General features: G+C 42.3%; 1 protein-coding gene across 2 annotated transcripts; it reads left to right on the top strand.

Annotated features, from left to right (window-relative positions):
• Positions 1-89: 89 nt before the first annotated feature.
• Positions 90-4,335, top strand: CETN2 (centrin 2). 2 transcript variants are annotated; one of them, XM_055564471.1, is made up of 5 exons: positions 90-231; positions 1,159-1,317; positions 1,575-1,703; positions 3,159-3,296; positions 3,715-4,335. In XM_055564471.1, the coding sequence occupies exons 1-5, from the start codon at positions 133-135 to the stop codon at positions 3,802-3,804; spliced, it is 615 nt and encodes a 204-aa protein (XP_055420446.1). In that variant the 5' UTR covers positions 90-132; the 3' UTR covers positions 3,805-4,335. The 2 variants fall into 2 exon arrangements, with proteins under 2 accessions (XP_055420446.1, XP_055420447.1); XM_055564472.1 differs by having other exon boundaries at positions 228-350.
• The last annotated feature ends 16,027 nt before the right edge of the window (positions 4,336-20,362 follow it).

The raw sequence follows: 20,362 nt of genomic DNA, 5'->3' as shown, positions 1-20,362 counted from the left end.
TCGCGGTGTAGTCCTGCCCAATGAGGCCGGGCCGCGACGGTACTGCCCCCCGCCCTGTGCCGGGTGTTCGTCGGGTTAGCCCCACCCACCCCAGCCCTGAGCCAATGGGGAGCGGCGGCTAGCGGTCCGCCAATGGAGAGTGAGGCCACGCGCGCGGGGCGGTGGGAACGGCGCCGAGTCGGTGTGTACGTCGGTTGCCGTAACAACGGGAAGTGGAATCCGTCCGGGATGGTGAGTGCTTGCTTTGGTCTCGAGCCCCGCATTCAGAGGCTGAGCCCTTCTCAGGCCTTGCAGGGCCCCGCCGCCTCTCCTGCGCGGTTCTTGGCTTCTCTGAGAGCTTTCGCCGAAGGGTAGGGTAGGGATGCCTGCCGTCCTGCTGGGCCTGTGATTCGCCACCGCCTCCCCTTCAGCCGCCACAGCCGCTCCCTTCCCGCCCCCACGGGTTCCCCTGGCCTTCTCCAGCCCCTTTGGAGACCGTCCCTGGGCAAAAAAGACTCGGATTCTCCCGAGGCCGCGACCAGTCTCAGACTGTGGCCTCCTGGCCACCTCTACCAAAAGTTTCCGCACGGAGATGGGGCTGGGGGGGGTGGGTAGTTTATTATGTTTGGTTGTTAATGTGTATTTAAAATGTTAAATATAGGGACTTAGGGAAACGCTTTGAGCTTCTTGGAGAAGGCTCAGGTGTACCAAGAGAACTGAATTTTATTATTCTATATTGACAGAATATACATCTTACCTTAGTAATATTTGGCCAAATCTAGAAGTAATCAGAAAATTGGAGAAATTAGAGCAAAGCGGAGCAGCGTTCTAGGACCTTTTTAAAATTAAGGATCCCCAAATTGGGAGAACTGATTATCCGTACAGTTGTTCCCAGTCAGCTCCTTGGCTAGCTCTCTTTGGGGATGATTTTCAATAAGAGGTCCAAAAGAACAAGGGATCTTCTTGCTTATACAAACAATAGTAAAGAAGGAGGGACAGACCGTGCATAGAAAGATTTATTGCTTTTTCCAGCAAACCCTGATATCTCTCCTGTTACGTAAAGTTTTGAAATCCGTTGGTATAAACTATTTTAAATAGATGTGGTTGTAACTGTTTTCTTTGTAAAATGTGGACTCTATTACATAATATTTTGCTTCTGTGTTTGTAAAACTTATAAAGGCCTCTAACTTTAAGAAGGCAAACATGGCTTCAACTACCCAGCGAAAAAGGATGAGTCCTAAACCTGAGCTTACCGAAGAGCAGAAACAGGAAATTCGAGAAGCCTTTGATCTCTTTGATGCTGATGGAACTGGGACAATTGATGTTAAGGAACTTAAGGCAAGCTCTGTATATTCCTGCTTTGCTGCCTCGAATTTCCTCTGCCTCTTTGTCTTCTGTGCTGTTTTCCTGTCTTTATTTACCTCAAGAATTATTAAATAAAATTAAGTGCACATATCAATTTGCTTAATGTTATAGTGATTCCTATTCATTTTAACAGGATTGTAGCAGAGGCTGGCTTACTGCTGTCAGCACTGTCATTGGTTCTGCTCCTGGGTTTAGATGTGCATGTTAAGATGATCCTATTTTCATTGTAGGTGGCAATGAGGGCTCTGGGCTTTGAACCGAAAAAAGAAGAGATCAAGAAAATGATAAGTGAAATTGATAAAGAAGGGACAGGAAAAATGAACTTTAGTGACTTTTTAACTGTGATGACTCAGAAAATGGTAAGTTAGCTAAGATGATCAGCATATTTTCCACCAATAATGGTGGACAAATTTGAATCTAGATATGAAAATGTCTTCACTGAAGAAAAGTTAATGCAGACTGGAGAGTTTAACTGATAAAAGAGAGTATCTGTGACTGAGGAGTAGGATGTTTAGGTTCTACTTGGCTTTTTTCAAGGCCACAAAGTCAAAGTCATTTTACCCTCTGCAAAGAAGTAAAAGTGTGATCTTCTGTGACCCAGTACCTGTAGTCATGGAGGCTGTCACCAAGACCATGTGACATCCAGGCAGGGCAGAGGGGATGGGCTGTCACTTTTTTTGCTCTTTCTCCAACCAGTATGTCAGTGTGATAAGCACAAGCAGTAAAACCTTTAATAGTACAAGTAATATTACAGTGTCTCATATTTTGACAAGGCAAAGTCCCTGTACTTTAAAGTTTGAAATTCTTTCCTCTCCCATTTGTTAGTATTCTGGATAGCCTCAGCCTGAGGCTATGTTTTTTACTGCAGTGAGGATTTGGTCTTTCACCACTTCCAAGGTTGAATTCACCCATTCTCTAGTCTCCAAATGGTCCAGAGAGATGCTAAGATGTCACCTCACCTGTCACCCTCAGTCCCTTGAGTGTCCCACATAAGAAGGGTGTTCCCTTTGATCCATTTCTCTTTGGCCTCCTGGCTCCTCCTTAGTTTGGCTCATCTACATTCTACTGGCCTATGGAAAAGTAGCTGCATCAGTGTGTCAGGTGAGCCTCCCAATGCCCAGGCCTGTTCCTCCTCTAATAATCCTGTTGCTTTGAAATCATCTAATCACATCTATATTTTTCTTCAGGGACTGATTTAAGAGTTCAGGAAGTTTAACATTCTGTAATAACCTAGTAAAGCTGTCCTGCATTCAGAGTTGGTTTCCAGATTGCTCTTATTAGGAGCTCTTACTACCTTTAGCTACCATTCAGGAATATTTGAAGTTGGAGCTCTTTGAATTTTACTCTTTTCCTCTGTAGAGTACTGGGGATCCCAATAACACTTTGTGATCTCATAACAAGTGAAATAGCCTTTTCTTTCCTTCCTTCCCCTCCATCCCCACCAAGAAAATCCCGCTTCTAGCAGCTTAAACAGTATATTTCCCCTAAGTCTAACTCCACCTTCTGTTCCCATAATTTAAAAACAAATCTACTTTCTCTTTGGTTTGTACAGAAAATGTTCTAAATGCAAACCTTTATATTTCCTTTTTAACCTCTGGGTTTGTAATAATTTCATTGTTTATCTTCTTTTTCTGCCCTGGTTGCTGTGTAATCTCCTGTGACCCAGCACCTGTAGTCATGGAGGCTGTCACCAAGATCCATGTGACATCCGGGCAGGGCAGAGGGGATGGGCAGTGGTGGGGCTGCAGGACACAAGTCAATATGAATCACGAGTGTCTCCCTGTTGTCATGTGTTTTATGTTCTGCTTGTTAAGTCTGAGAAGGATACCAAAGAAGAAATCCTGAAAGCCTTCAAGCTCTTTGATGATGATGAGACTGGGAAGATATCGTTCAAAAACCTCAAACGTGTGGCCAAGGAGTTGGGTGAGAACCTCTCTGACGAGGAGCTGCAGGTTTGTGATGCTCAGCCTGGAGTCCCGTGTGACTTTTTTGAGTTCCATTTTCTCAGGTTACATTTGAAGAAAAACGAGTGTTCTCTTGTCACCCTGCTGACTACTTAATTTCTCTTTTCCTAGTGAGACAAACCTATGGATGCTGCTCCCAGAAAAATATACCCGTGGATAGTTTTAGGTTTTAAGAATCTCCCTAGTCAGGGCGGCTTTTGAGCTACTTTCTAGGCGATGCACATGTGGCATAGCATGACTTGGTTTTCAAATGACTTTTCAGGAACCAACCTTATTATAAAAGTCAGCCCATTTGCAGCAGGTGAACCACATTGTCTATTCGTGCATCATTATGAAAGCTGATTACTTAGTCACACTTTTGTTATAGTTATGAATTGCTCTAAGTGGAATCCTTCCTGTCCTGCAGGAAATGATTGATGAAGCTGATCGAGATGGAGACGGAGAAGTCAATGAGCAGGAGTTCCTGCGCATCATGAAGAAGACGAGCCTTTATTAAGATCAGTCTCAGCTTTTCTACCATGAGCACAGGGAACTCGGTTTAGTGCCTGCCATTGTGTGAAGCCTGGTTTTTGAAAATGTAAATTATTTTTCCCCACTGACATCTCAGTATAACTTTAGTAACAACTCTAAATCTATTTTCAACTTTTGAAAGTGTTCTTTGAAATTGAGGTTCTTTGTAAGGTGACCGGGTGACTGCTTTAATTCCCCAGGGCAGAAAAAAAGCATATTAGAATGGAGAAAAGGGTCTTTGAGCTTTTGCCCACCTGCCATTCTGCTTTGTATTGCTTAACTCTTGTCCTGCATTCCCACATTTATGCCACCGCCAAACAACTTCTTCTCAAGCACACATTGTACCCATGTCACCACAAGCAGGGAGCATCTCTTCAATGGTTCCAATTTTAATTGACACCTGAGTGCAGCTTTCTCTTTTATAAAACCCAGTGAACTCTTACTTGCATTTGGATGTGTGTGTGTGTGTGTGTATGGGCTATTTGTTTTATTTTCAAATAAAGCCTTTCTTATTTGAGCTCTTATTCTCTAAGGATGAGTTCTTTAGCCTTGACTATGAGTTCAGCTTCTAAATCATTTTGTTGAAGGTAGCCTGGTAGATCCCAAACTCCTTGCCAGCCCGAGAACAGAAAACAAAATAACCCTTTGCTACTGACATGAATTGGTTTTTGCCTTGGGAACCTGTCAGTTTGTGAAATTCGTTGATCATTTTGCATCAGCCTAAATGATGCCCTAAAAATAGTTTTGGCAAAGTGTACAGCTGGAAAAGGGTCTTACTGGTAATTTGTGCTTAGGAAAAATTGGTGAGAGCCAGGTGAATATGACAGTAGGTAGAGCTTAGCCAACCTCTTGTTAGTTGATTTGCTGGGTGGTGTCTCAGAATCTCAGTGTGGGTTGGGTCCAGTGACCTTGTCCAGCTCCCTATTGGCCCTATTGGGATGAACTACAAGAGAAATCCTGGCAGATGCCATTAAAGTCTCTGCCCCAGACTGAAGGTGGGGACCAAGAAGGGATGAGGATGAATGAAAAATGACCAACATTCACCCGCACGTGGGTTTCAGACTTCTGGTAGGGCATCCTAATCCTGGAGAGGGTTGCCTGATTTAGCCAATAAAAAGAGGACACCTAGGTCAGTTTGAATTTCTGATCAATTTTTTTTTTTTTTTTAGTATAAGTATATCCCATTTGGCCATTTTGTTGTTTATTCATCATTGATCTGAAATTCAGATCAATTTACCTGGGTGTCCTATATTTGAACTAGTAGCCCTATGTGTGCTGCATGTTAAAGAGGAGTGACCCCAGGCCTTGTCTCTGGACAGTAGCATCCTGGAGGGACTGCTCCTTGAGAAACACTGAGATGTGGGGGGGAGTCTTGGAGCAGGGTTCTCACGTGGGCTTCACCTCTTCCTGGCTGTGTAATTTGCTGCAGGCGACTTCTCTGGGCACCCTAGGCCTCTTGTCTGTCGGGAGAAGAGTTCTGCTTAACTCAAAATCATTGGGGGGGGGTTCAATGAAAACTTAACAACAAAGGCCTGGATTTACAGTGTCTGGGAAGGAGGCATTTCAAAAGTATTCATTCTCACTTATTCCTTTGTTGTGTTTGTCACAAGCTTTTTGTTAAATGTGGGTCCATTAAGCTTTTTTAATTACTGTCCCCACAGTTGAGTTGACAGCATTTCCTGTGAGGATTTGACCTTCGTCATATTGATGTTTTTTAATAAGAGGCATATGATCTGATAAAAGATATACAGTATTGGAAAGGAGTGAAAAAAGTAGGCCCCACTTGCCATTTCACTGTTAACTGTCACCCTGGAAACATTCTTATCTCCTTCTGCCTAATATTCTCCTAAATGAAATAAAGTCAGAATTTCTTGGAGGAAGGTAGAGTGGCAAGTAACATGTTATCCCAAAGGATAGTGAAAGTGAAGTTGCTCAGTCATGTCTGACTCTTTGCGACTCCATGGATTGTAGCCCACAGAATTTTCCAGGCAAGAGTACTAGAATGGGTTGCCATTTCCTGCTCCAGGGGATCTTCCTGACTCAGGGATCAAACCCGGGTCTCCTGCGTTGCAGGCAGAGGCTTCACCTCTGAGCCACCAGGGAAGCCCTAAGGATAAGGACACACAATGTTCTTACCAAATCTGTGCAGTTGCTCAGTGGAGGGTCAGAAAGATGGGGATGGAGAAGGATCTGGGGCCAGTTCATGGCAGAAGAGAGCTGCAAGGGGGTAGGGAGCTGTGGACAGAGAGGAGGCTGGGGTCAGTTAGCTGGAGGGGATGGTAGGTGAGGGTAGTGAAAAGAGAAGGGAGTAGAGGTTAGTTCATACGAGGCTGGCCCAAGAGGTGTAGGGGGAGTGGTTGGGTAAACTCTGGGCAGTGTTGGGGGGGGGATAGGAAGGGAGGGGCAAGGTAGCTCAGTTCCTGAGGATGGTCTGCAGAGCTGGAGGGGGATGGTGGGGATGGGCAGAAAAAGAGAGGGAACAGGGGTCTGTCCTGTGAGTGAACCAGAGAGATGTAGGGGCAGTAAGACAGAGTGGACTGGGAGGGGTAGCAGAGGTCAAATCAACTGGGGATGGGTCAGAAAGATATTGGGGACTACAAGGGGACTGGGAAGTAAGGGACTGCAGTCCATCCATGTGAGTAGGATAAAGTGATGGGAGGGGAAAGGAGAGGGAGGGGGAGCAAGGGTTGGTTTCTGTGCACATGGATCAGGGCTGTAGGAGCTTGGGGGTGCTGAGGGGAAGGTATGAGATCGTGTTCAGTTGGAACAGAGAACTAGAGTGTGATCAGAGGTAATGGGAAGGGATAGGGTACAGAGTTTGGTCCATGTTGGACCAGAGAGCTGTGGGAGAGTGGGTGTGGAATTTTCCTGATACAAGATTTTGACAGAGACCAGTTCACAGGAGGATGGACTAGAGAGCTGTATGAGAGTTGTGGGGAGGGGGAAAGAGGGAAGAGGAGGGAGCAGGGATTCCTACATCGGTGCTTTCGAACTGTGCTGCTGAAGAGGACTCTTGAGAGTCCCTTGGACTTCAAGGAGATCCAACCAGTCAATCCTAAAGGAAATCAGCCCTGAATATTCATTGGAAGGACAGATACTGAAGTTCCAATACTTTGGCCACCTAATGCAAAGAGCTGACTCATTGGAAGAGACCCTGATGCTGGGAAAGATGGAAGGCAGGAGAAGGGGGCGACAGGAAAGCCTGGTGTGCTGCAGTCCATGGGGTCGCAAAGAGTCGGACACAACTGAGCGACTGAAGTGAACTGAACTGAGGAGGACTTGTGGGCTGCTTAAAACTTGGACAACAGCCTTGCAGATATGTCTCTTGCCACTAGGTGGAGTCCCAGGACAGAGAGGCTCCAAGGAACGTTATTACGTGGAGCCCAGTGATTTAAGCTGGATCTTCTCAGGTGCCTTGAGAGGGCTGTGGTTCCACCCAGCCTTGGAGTGTGATGGAGAGGATGCCACAGTGTCTAGAATCCTGGCAGGGCTGTGGACCCCTCAGAAAAGCTACCAGGTGTGAACACTGATGGAATGATAGCTTGTCTAGTTGGATACTTGAGTAAATCTAATTAAAAGATAATAAAATGACATGTTTGCATTTCTGAGTGTTTGCAGGGCAAAATTGTTTTATCTCCTACATGGCCTTATTGAGATTTCCCAGCTACACTGAACATTTCTCAAGGGAAGGGTACAAACGTGCTTTTGACTTCTTCATAGCCATGCTTTGTGCCCAGTAAGATGCTCTATTCACAATCAGTCCTCCTCATTTGCCAGCACTGTGTATCCTGTAGCAAGGGTTTATTAACTGATTGAGGATTCTAACATTCTGTGGCTTTTTTCTGTTCATTGTGCCTTCTTATGGCCTGAATTGTCTTTCCTTAAAAGATATGTTGCAGTCCTAGCCCTCAGGACCTCAGGGCTGAATATGACTGAACATGAATATGAATATGACTGAATATAGAATGTGACTATATTTGGAGATATAATGAGTTCACTAAGGTGGGCCCCCATCCAATCTGACTGGAAAAGGTAAATTTGGAAATCTGTATGCAGGCATGCATAGAGGGAAGCCAATGAGGAGACAGAGACAATTATCTGTAAGCTAATGAGAGAAGCCTGGACTAGATCCTTTCCTCACAGCCTTAGACAGAACCAGTTCTGCCAGTGCTTTGAATTTGCACTTCTAGGTTCCAGAACTGGGAGACAATAAATGTCTGTTGTTTAAGGCCCTGAATCTGTGGGACTTTGTTGTTTCTGCCCCAGCAAACTCATACGTGTCTCTCTCACTGAAAAAACTTCCTTTATTCCTCCAAGTGTATGGATGTGAGAGTTGGACTGTGAGGAAAGCTGAGCGCCGAAGAATTGATGCTTTTGAACTGTGGTGGTGGAGAAGACTCTTGAGAGTCCCTTGGACTGCAAGGAGATCCAACCACTCTATTCTAAAGGAGATGAGTCCTGGGTGTTCTTTGGAAGGAATGATGCTAAAGCTGAAACTCCAGTACTTTGGCCACCTCATGCGAAGAGTTGACTCATTGGAAAAGACTCTGATGCTGGGAGGGATTGGGGGCAGGAGAAGAAGGGGACAACAGAGGATGAGATGACTGGATGGCATCACTGACTCGATGGACGTGAGTCTGAGTGAACTCCGGGAGTTGGTGATGGACAGGGAGGCCTGACGTGCTGTGATTCATGGGGTCGCAAAGAGTCGGACATGGCTGAGCGACTGAACTGAACTGAGTGTGTATATGTCAGTCTCAAATTCCTGATTTACCCTTTGCTCCATGTTTCCCCTTTGGTAACCATAAGTTTATTTTCAAAATCTGCGAGTCTGTTTCTATTTTGTAAATAAGTTCATTTATATTATTTTTTAAAAATTAGAATCCCTGTGTGAGTGATATTGTATGATGTTTATCTTTCTCTTTCTGACTTAAGTCTGTATGACAGTCTCTAGCTTCATCCATGTCTCTACAAATGAAACAATTTTGTTCCTTTTTATTGGCTGAGTAATAGTCCATATATGTATACCACATCTTCTTTATTCATTCCTCTGTTGATGGGCATTTAGGTTGCTTCCACGTCCTGGCTGTTGTAAATAGTGCTGCCATGAACATTGGGGTGCAAGTACCTTTTCAAATTATACTTTTCTCCAGATATATGCCCAGTAATGGGATTATTGAATCACATGGTAGTTCCATTTTTAGTTCTTTAGTGGACCTCTATACTATTCTCCATAGTGGCTGCATCAATTTACACTCCCAAAAACAGTGTAGGAGGGTTCAAAGAGGGTTTATTAATAGAATCTACCTCAAGGACACTTGTAAGGATTAAATAACCCAATATATCTAAAGAGCTTAGAACAATACATTGCACATAGTAGGCATTCAAAAATATTTGGTGAACAAGGAAATTCAGAATTTGGCTAAAATCCTCAACTATTGGGTTTGGTAGTTACACCATTTATCCCAGTGGTACAATTTAGGGAGATACGTTTAGAACAAGAATTCCTAACCTGGGACACTTTTGCTTCAGAGGTCCATGAATTACCCCAAGGAAGTTCTTAAACCTCTTAAATAGCATGCATGATTTGTAGGTACAGGCAGATGGGAAACTTTCATCAGAACTAAAGAGATTCTGACACACTGCCTCAGAATTGGGCATTGCCATTTGGTGTGTGGAGGGAAATACATAAACCTGTAACATTATGTTGAATTTCTTCATTCACCAAATGTTTTTTGAATCCATACCATGTGCTATACACTGTTCTAAGCTCTTTATATATATTGGAATATTTAATCCTTACTTGTGTAGTAGTAATAATAGTCATAGTATGTGAGACCTGGTTTGTGGTCCTCTGTCGACACAGGTATTGCCTGAAATCTGCCTGTTTCTTGGCTCTGCCCTGGTATTTACATGGGTGAGCCCCAGCATCATTTCCATGCAGAGCCTGAGACTGATGCTTTCTTGCCACCCTGGGGTCTGAGAATCTCTACCACGCGGTCTCTGTCCCTGTCTAGACCTCCTCTCCCAACCCTTTTAGCCTTTATTAGCTTGAAAGTCAATCTTCTTGAAGGAAAATACTAATAAAAGATGATCTATTTTCTTTAAGAAGTTTTTCTTTCTCCATACTGATTAAAAAGCCTTTTACTTATTTGTCTTCAGCAATTTTTGAAAGCTTCAATCCATTTTCAGGTCTAGCCTTCCTGAAATTGTTCTTTGGGATTCATACCATTGCTTTTATTAAAAAAAAATCAAGCAGTATCTCTTATCTTTAATTCTATCTTTTCAATTTATTTATCATTTTTCCCTTCCCTGGTAGCTGCTGGAGAAGGGATAGGCTACTCACTCCAGTGTTCTTGGACTTTCCTGGTGGCTCAGTCGGTAAAGAATCTGCATGCAGTGTGGGAGACCTGGGTTCGATCTCTGGGTTGGAAAGGTCCTGGAGGAGGGCATGGCAACCCCCTCCAGTATTCCTCCCTGGAGAATCCCCATGAACAGAGAAGCCTGGTGGGCTCCATGGGGGTTGCAAAGAGTCGGACACAACTGAGCAACTAAGCACAGCACAGCACAGCATGTCATTTATTCAGCAATAATGAGCATCTATTTTGACTCAGGCCCTTAAGTAAACAAAATACATACTCATGGGATTTACATTCTGGTGAAGGAGACAGAAAAATGATCTCAATAAAATAAAGCGAGAAAAGAAGATAGAAAAGGATGAAGGGTTGCTATTTTAGACAGGATGGTCAGAGAAGGACTCTGTGGGGATGTTGTTGTTCAGTTGCTCAATTGTGTCTGACTCTTTGCAACCCCATGGACTACAGCACACCAGGCTACCCTGTCCTTCACCATCTCCCTGAGCTTGTTCAAACTCAGTTCTATCGAGTGGGTGATTCCATCCAAGCATCTCATCCTCTGTCATCCCCTTCTCCTCCTGCCTTCAGTCTTTCCCAACATCAAGGTCTTTTCCAATGAGTCAGCTCCTTGCATCAGGTGGCCAAAAGTATTGGAGCTTCAGCTTCAGCATCAGTCCCTCCAATTCATGGTGATTTCCTGTAGGACTGACTGTGGGGATGACATTCAAGCAAAGACCTGAAGCCATGAGAAGATCTGGGGAAAGAGTACTGCAGCAGAGACAACGCCAAGTATAAAGGCCTGTGGAACAGTGAGGAGGTCTATGTGGCTGTAGCAAAGTGAACAAAGCGAAAAATGTCAGGTTGCAGAAGGCAAGGGTTAGGTAAGGTAAGGCCTCATAAACCCCATAAGTAAGGGTTATATTTTGCAGACAGTGGACTATCATCACTGAGAACTGAGCAGGAAGATAACCTGCATTGTACTGAAAAGTATCACACTGGTAGCTGTGTTGAGAACTGCGTATAGGAGCAAGGGTGGAAGTATATATCTTTCTGTAATATGAGCTCATTTCCCTGCATAGCCACATGGCTGACTTTTAAAAGTCTCCTTTGCATTATCTGAGATTGGGAAATTTCTGGGATAGTATTTGCTGTGGAATTTGAAGTAATGAAGGCAGAGTTCCCCTTTTTACAATCCTCCTTTTTCAGAGTCCTCTTCCCTTCTAGAGTCTTTGGCAGTAGTGCTGCAAATTGTGTTGTGTGCTATTTTGCTTTCTTCCTTTTTCTTCCTGGAGTCTTCTTTCTCAGGTCCTCTAATCTAAGTTCATGTTTGATGTCCACCCACGCTTGGCTGTCATTGTTGTAAACCTCAAAATGTCATTATTATTTTTCTCCCAAATTCTGGTCATTTCCTTATCCATAGTCAGAATTCATCAATCATTATACAGACAGTGGTCTATAACACCCAGACCCATGATATCCCAAACTCTTAGTCCTTTATAAACCATAAAGAATTGGGGCAATCTTGATCCTTAAATCATCAGCATTGGGCAGGAACTATTATTACCCCATATTACAGATAAAATACCTGAGGCTCAGAAAGGTTAAGCACAGCAGCCAAGACTCAAGCTCAGAGTTTCTGGCTCTAGAGTTCATGATATTTCTACTCTATCACTCTGCTGTCTAAGACAACATGCTCCTTGTTTCAATTAGCTTAAATACTTTTAAGTGAAAACTAGATGGTTGAGCCTATTCTTTTTCTATCTGGGTTGATTAACATGTTTTTCTATTCTTAATTTCTTACTTAGAATTTTGATTGCTTATAACACCTATCAAGGAAATTGCTTAAATACACCACAGCTTTCTGCTATGGGTTTGGTCTCCAAAGCAGATCATATGACCAGTCCAATTATTAATTTTTTGTGTCAACTTGACTGAATCATGGAGTGTCAAATGTTATTTTGGGTGTTTCTATAATGATGTTTTTGGATGAGATTAACATTTACATCTATGGACTAAGAAAAGCAGATTGCTCTCCTTAATGTGGTTGGGCCTCATTCAATCAGTGGAAGGCATGAGTAGAGCAAAAAAGGCTGACAATTCCACCGAGTCACAGAGAAAGAATCTCTTCTTTGAACTGGGACTCTGGCTCTTCCTGGGTCTTGAATCTGCCAGTTTTCAGACTGGAACCACACCACTGGCTGTCCTCATTTCTAGATCTTCACACTCAGACTAAAACGTATGCCATCAGCTCTCCTGAGTCTCCAGCTTGCTGACTCACCCTGCAGATCTTGAGACAAGTCAGCCTCTGTAATCCTTCCAGCTAATCTGTCCCTGTCTGTCTTTTTATCTCTCTCTCTCTCTCTCTCTCTATATATATATATATATATATACATATATATATATATATGTATATGTATATATATGTAAAACGAAACCAATAAGTGATGATTTATATATATAAAACCTTCTATTCTGGAGAACCTCAACTAATACAGCCAGCAGAGGGCAATGTCTTCTCAAATACTACCTGCTACCCATTTGAAACTGTTGGACATTTGTTTTAAGAGGGAGAAAATCTTTCTTTTTTTTTTTTTTTTTCCCCAGATGAAGCAATTTCAAAGAAGGAAAGGAGCATAAAGAATTGTTAGTATATGTGATAGGGAAATATACCCAAGACTTCCTAGGTGATATTTTCTGCATGAAAGTGAAAGTGAAGTCACTCAGTCATGTCTAACTCTTTGCGACCCCAAGGACTGTAGCCTACCAGGCTTCTCCGTCCATGGGATTTTCCAGACAAGAATACTGGAATGCATTGCCATTTCCTTCTCCATGAGAAAGATACTAAAATTCTGCTGCTAGTGATAAAACTAGTCAACACGGCTTATTCTTCCAGGACATCAATGACTACATTATAACCAGTGGGGTAAGCTATAGGGTAAGATTTCAGGGGTGGAATTTCTCTAACAGAAAGAACAGTGGAAAGGGTGGAAAGAAGGATTGAAATTTATATTAATTACATAATGTATATATACTTTATGTATAATTTTACATTCATGCCTATATAAGAATATAAATATAGAGAACAAGTTTTGAAAGGATGCACACCAAACTTTTAACAGTGGTTTTCTCTGGGGAGCAGAAGGAGGGGGCTTTTGTGAAATGGACTTCTTCCTTTTAACATGCTTTGGGCTTGAATTTCTTAAAACAAGATTGTATAAATCTTATATGACTTTTCTGTTTAAAAATATTAGTAAATAACACTTCACACGCACTAGGATGGCCAGAAAAAATGGAAAATAAGTGTTGGGAAGGATGTGAAAACATTGGAACCCTGGTTCATTGCTGGTAGGAGTATAAAATGGTGCAGATATTTTGGAAAATAATTTGGTGATTTATCAGAAGATTAGACATTAAACTACCATATGACCCAACAATTCCACTCTTAGATGTATCACAAAAAGAACTGAAAGTACAGACCTAGAAAGAGTTTGCACATTCATGTTCATAGCAACATTATTTACAATAACCAAAAGGTGGAAACTCAAGTGTCCATCAACAGATGAATGGATAAACAAAACATGGTTTATATAATACAATGGAATATTATTCATCTGTAAAAAGGAATGAAAATTTGATACATGCTATAATATGGGTGGACTCTGAAAACATTTTGCTTAGGGAGAAAAGTCAGACACAGAAAGACAAATATTGTGTTTTTCCACTTGTATCAGGTACCTAGATTAGACAAATACATAGAGATAGAAAGTAGAATGGGCTTCCTTGGTGGCTCAGTGGTAAAGAATCCACCTGCAATACAGGAGATGCAGCTTTGATCCCTGTGTCAGAAAGATTCACTGGAGGAGGGCGTGGCAACCCACTCTAGTATTCTTGCCTGGAGAATCTCACGGACAGAGGAGGCTGCCACACTACAGTCTATAGGGTTGCAAAGAGTCAGTCAGACATGACTGATGTGACTGAGCACAAGCGTGAAAAAATAGAATACAAGTTACCAGGGGCTGAGGGGAGAGGAGGGAGAGATATTATTTAATGGAGACAGAGTTTTCACTTGTGATGATGAAGTTTTTGAGTATAGATAGTTGCAATGGTAACTCGGAGAAGGCGATGGCACCCCATTCCAGTACTCTTGCCTGGAAAATCCCATGGAAGGAGGAGCCTAGTGGGCTCCAGTCCATGGGGTTGATAAAGGTCGGACACGACTGAGCGACTTCACTTTCACTTTTCACTTTCATGCATTGGAGAGGGAAATGGCAACCCACTCCAGTGTTCTTGCCTGGAGAGTCCCAGGGATGGGAGAGCCTGGTGGGCTGCCATCTATGGGGTCACACAGAGTCGGACATGACTGAAGCGATTTAGCAGCAGCAGCAATGGTAACTATTTATGTCATGAAATTGTACACTTATAAACAGTTTAAATGACAAATATTATGTTATGTATATTTCACTGCAGTAAAGCAACCTGAACAATTCTTAAGAGCGAGGCCTGGACCTGTGTTTGTTCATCATTGCATATGTAGAGCCTAGTACAGTGCCTGGTGCACAGTAGGTACTCAATAGATACTTGTTGCATGAAAAATAAATGACTAATAAACTTAAAAAACTGTCTTCTCATTTGGGCAACCATTGTCAATTGTCAATTATTTGATGCACAATAAGAAGTATCAATACAAGCCTGAAATTCATATATTTGGTTGTTGTTAGTGAAAGGTTGTTGTTGAATCACATGAATACACCAGGATTCTTGGCCCCCGGAGGAGAAGAATTCAATCCGGGGCCAGAGACGAGGCTTGATCGCTCAGAGCTTTTGTGTAATAAAGTTTTATTAAAGTATAAAGGAGATAGAGAAAGCTTCTGACATAGGCATCAGAAGGGGGCAGAAAGAGCACCCCCTTGCTAGTCTTTAGCTGGATGTTATATAGTCACTAGCAGTCTGTTAATGAAAGAAAGGAATGTCTTAAAATTTAGAATGGCACCAAATGGTTTATCTTGGGCCATAAAATAATTAACTTGAATCTTAAAGAAGGGCAGACCACCATACAAATAGTTTCATTTACATAGATTAGGGGAACAATATCTGAGTATAACATACTGGTTTGTCAAGTAGGTTCTGGGCCCAGAGGCGGAACCGACTTGGAGACCGAGATTGGGGTAAAGGCGTAGTACATTAGCATAGCTTAAGACAAACATTTCCATAAGAAAAAGGCATTGGTTATCTCTAGGCTCAAGAATAGCTAACTTCAGGAGAAACCAGGTGTCATTATGGCAACACAGTATTTTAAGAGAAACCTCTCTTTAAATTTGTATAGAGAAGGAAAAAAATATTGCTAGTTTGTTTCCTCCTGCCACTTAAGAGAGATAAAAATGTCTGACACTTGCAGGCTATTTCCTCCATTTGGAGACCCCTGGCCTTCCTACCTGTTACCCTCTCATTAGCATAAAGATGGTATATCAGTTAGTGAGAGTTAACTGCCGTATCAAACAATCTTTGTTCTCAGTGAGCTAACTCAAGAAAGTATTATTTTTCACTCATGTCATAGTTCAAATCACTGGAGATGGCTTGGGATGCTGCCTAGGCTTGACTCCGTACAGGATATCAGGGACCAAGCTTCCTTCTGTCCAGTAGCTCCAAAGTCCCCTAGGAGCTTCAAAATCTCCACTGACTTCTTTGTACATGGCTGGAAGATGAGTAAAGAGACAAATCTTGGAGGACCACATGTGAGATTTGAGTGGCCAGACCTGCAAGTTTCATAGTCTCTTTCCCCTACATTCATTTGGTGAGAAATCAGTCACATGTCTACACTGAATCAGAAGGGATTCTGGGAAATGTATCCTAGCCACAAGTAAAGTAGGAAAAAGAAATGGTGTTTGATGAACATGTAGAATCTCCTGTGTCACAGATAATATAGCTGTGGGGAGCCGTCCTAGGGTAACTGTGTAGTGTGCATACTAAGAGAAGGCTACCCAGGACCAAAGTCCTGGGAACTTCAGTGTTTAAGAAATGGAAAGAGGAGGAGAGGCAAAGTAAAGAGACTGAAAATAAGGAAAGTGACTGCAGAAAATTTAAGGGAATGAAAATGTCATAAAAGCAAGGGGAGGGTGTGTCAGGAGACAGACCTTAGCAAGAAGATTTCTGTGGAAACCAAAATGTGGGGTCCTAGGATGATGGTAAGTAGAGGAATGTATGTAGAACATTTTTGAGAAAGTTGACTATAAAAGGATAAGAAGAGAAGGATAGTACCAGTGGTCATGTGGAAGTGTCACAGGAATGAACTTTTATTATTTTGTTTTTAATGGGAGAGAGTTGAGAATGTTTGAAAGTTTAAAGGGAAATAACCATAGTAAATAAAACCAGTGTGGTATAAAACCAGGAAAAAAATTGATTATTGGAACAGAAGTAATGGTCTTGAAACAGACTTGAGTGTATATAACAGTTAGGTTTATGTCAGGGATGCTGGAAAAGGATGGACTGTTTCTGATGTACATATGTATGTGACTATTTAGGTGTTTATTTTTCTTTTTTTTTTTCAGAAAGGATTTAAGGACACTTGAAAAGATATGTTCTGGTGACAAAATAAAACAAATGATTAAAGAAGGAGAAAATGATATGCTGGGACAATGAGGTGAAACATGCATTTAGGTTTGTTGAGTTTAAACATCTTTGACCATTTTAAACATCAGTGCTGAGCTGATTTTAGATACCTTGATCAATTTGTGCTGTGATTGATTAGATGAGTAATTCCATTTATATAACTTGCTCTGCAATATCACTTGTCAGGCAGAGACTCACATTTATTCTGAATGTTGCTGTGAGAATCCTGCAGTCCCTGCTCTTTGCCCTGTGTATTGTGTAACAGCCTTTGACCACAGCAATAAAATCTGACATGAACATTAGGCACTAACTGTTCTGACTTCAGAAACAGCTTCTAAGTCACACAAGAATCTTGCTTTCATTTCTCTATAATTATATCTTGTTTCTGACCCCAAGTGAGCCATCCTATGCTGTTTTTACCCTGAAGTCTTTCTCCTAAACTGTTTGATACCCTTAAGCCTCCACACACTCTTATGTCTACAATATCCACTTATTTCTTCTCTTCCCCAGCAGACTCATTCTTATCCTACATGATCCAGCTTATCTGTCACATACTCAAAGGGAATCTTTCATGATGGCTTGACTTGGATCTATGCTCCTCTCTGTGTTTCCCTATCCCCTGATCTCTGTCATCGCTCTGCTTCTACTAGGTTAGCAAGGTCATCTACTCCACTGACCTTCAACTCTGCATCCTTGGGGCCCAACCTCGCACAATCAGAGTTGTCACACTATGCATGGAAATTTTGTTGTAGAGAGGTGGGAATTTCCACTTAGCAACCACAACTATCATTTTGACCTGCATGATGATCACAGATTTCTCAAGTGTTACACTTCTGATTTGTGCAATTTTTTGTTCTCCTTATTTTTAAAAACTTTTTATTTTATATTGGGGTATAGGCAATTAACAATGTTCTGATAGTTTCAGGTAAACAGGAATGGACTCAGCCATGCATATACATGTATCTGTTCTCCCCCATACTCCCCTCCCATCCAGGCTGCCATATCTATGCAATTTTTTTCCCTGTGGTTTTGTAGGTACATTGTACCTTGATAAAGCACTGTTAACAAAAAATCCATCCTCTTAACCAACTGCAGTTGCTTTTGCTTTCCAGGGGAGAGCCATGATTTTCTCTGGGTAGGTAGTTCTTTGCTTAGGGAGATACTTGGCTGTCTTGGGGATGAAAGGGGAGAGTCACAGAGAGCTGAATTTCACTCCACCCCCACCCCCGCATGAAGGCAGCAGAATTTGCATTTTTCTGGTACAGTCACTTTAACACTAAAGAAAAGTATCTTCTAGTGTTGAAGGGCTTAGGGACCCCATGCAACTGCTACTTTTGCTACTGACACTTTTCAAAGGCCTTTTATGTCCACTCTTTTGTTTTGTATTCTGGACAGAAAATGTCAATATGGCCTCATTGTCCTTCTGTGAAAGGTGTCCTTCTATCCAGGGTGATCATCTCAGCCTGGAGCACAGGTGCCAATGACCAGGAAGCTTTGAGAAACTGGAATCTTGGGCAGAAATGTGCTGGTCATGGGCCCTGGGACAGGAGAGTCATGTCAGACACCCCTTAGCCTACGGGACAGCAAAGAGAAACAGATCCAGATGTTCTGAATTGGATAAGCTTCAGTGCAACCCACTCAGGCTGCCTGAGATATCAACACAGCCTTGAGTGTCAGACTAAGCTGAATCTGAGTCCTGGTTTGGGCTGCTTGGTAGCTTGCATGAGCCCAAGCAAGGTACTTAATCTTTCCGAGTTGCAGGTACTGCTCTGTGAGATACCTGTGGTCTGTACCTCACACAAATGGGAGCACTGAAGGACACATTAGTCTGTTGTGTGTGTGTTAGTCACTCAGTCATGTCTGACTCATTGTGACCCCATGGACTGGAGCCCGCCAGGCTCCTCTGTCCATGGAATTCTCCAGGCAAGAATACTGGAGTGGGTTGCCATTTCCTTCTCAGGGGGATCTTCCTGAACCAGGGCTCAAACCTGGGTCTCCTGCATTGCCGGCAGGTTCTTTACCATCTGAGCTACCAGGGAAGCCCCCTATTATCTGTTGGGGCTGCCATAATGAAATACCAACCACTGAGGGGCTTAAACAGGCTACCATAATGAAATACCAATGACTGAGGGGCTTAAACCTATTGTCTCCCACTTCTGGAGGCTGGAAGTCTGAGATCAAGGGTCAGTACACCTGTTCCTTCTGAGGCCTCTCTCCTTGGCATGTAGATGGCAACCTTTTCCCTGTGTCCTCATGTGGTCTTCCCTCTGCCTGTCTGTGTCCTAATCTCTTCTTCTCATAAGGACACCAGTCATATTGAGTTAGGGCCCATCCTAAAGACCTCATTTAACTTTAATAACCTCTTTAAAGATCTTATCTGAAAATCCAGTCACATTCTGAGGTACTAGTGTTGGGACTTCAACATAGGAATTTTGGGGGACTGAAATTCAGCCTTGAGCACATATCCCAGGGTCTGGCAAACAGGTGGTTGTTGTTATTCAGTTGCTCATTCATGTCCAACTCTTTATAACCCCATGGACTGCAGCATGCCAGGCTTCCCTGTCCTTCAGTATTTCCCTGAGTTTTCTCAAATGTATGCTGCTGCTGCTAAGTCGCTTCAATCGTGTCTGACTCTTAGCGACCCCATGGACTACAGCCTACCAGGTTCCTCTGCCCATGGGATTTTCCAGGCAAGAGTACTGGAATGGGTTGCCATTGCCTTCTCTGGCTCAAATGTATAGTGTAGGATAAAAGAAATGAGCAAGTATGTTATAATCTAATTCAATGTGTGTATGTATGTGTGCATAAAAAAGTGTTAAATAAACTTACTCTGTAATCTTGAATATGAATGGAAATTATCACTATGAACTATGAGATATTTTATTTTTAACCTTTGTGTGTATATAATTCCTAGCACCAAACATTGATGCGATCTAGAAATCAGCCCAGCAGCAATGAGCCTTCTTGAAATTCCATTTCCCACTTAAAACAAAACAACAGCAAAAACAAAAATGGAGGTCTTTGAGAAAATAGCTTGTTCCAAGTGTGAGGCAAGGAACATAACAGATAAGCATGGAACATCTTGTTATACTGCAAAATGACGATTAGTAGGGTGGTGTTCAAAAGTCTTAGGATCCCAACTACCTGAAAGGGACTCATACTGGTCACAGAGGAGACCACTTCATGATCAGTAAGAATGAAACTGTAATTGATTAAGATAGATAAAATTTGTCTAAATATACAAGCTCAAAATGATATTTTAAAATGACAATTTTGGGAGGATACTAGAAGATTAATACTTTCTTTTGGAAATTGGGAAATAAAAGGAAAGATTCAAGCATTTGTCAGTCCTTTCTTATACAAACTGTAGATGAGGGAAAGAGTGTCTTTATAATAGTATTCCAACAAAGAAATGAAGGAGTACGATAGCCTTGGATTATTACTATTTGCAACCTCTAATAAATTAAAGATGTAAGCATTAAGAATCAGTGGGTACTGACAATACAAAAACAGACAAGATACAATGTGCCTCTTGATGAAGAATGCTGTTCCACCTACAATGTAGTCTTCCCCACAAAATAT

This window comes from Bubalus kerabau, chromosome X, assembly GCF_029407905.1.
Source record: "Bubalus kerabau isolate K-KA32 ecotype Philippines breed swamp buffalo chromosome X, PCC_UOA_SB_1v2, whole genome shotgun sequence".
Lineage (NCBI taxonomy): Eukaryota > Metazoa > Chordata > Mammalia > Artiodactyla > Bovidae > Bubalus > Bubalus kerabau.
This window is presented reverse-complemented; position numbering and strand designations above follow the sequence as displayed.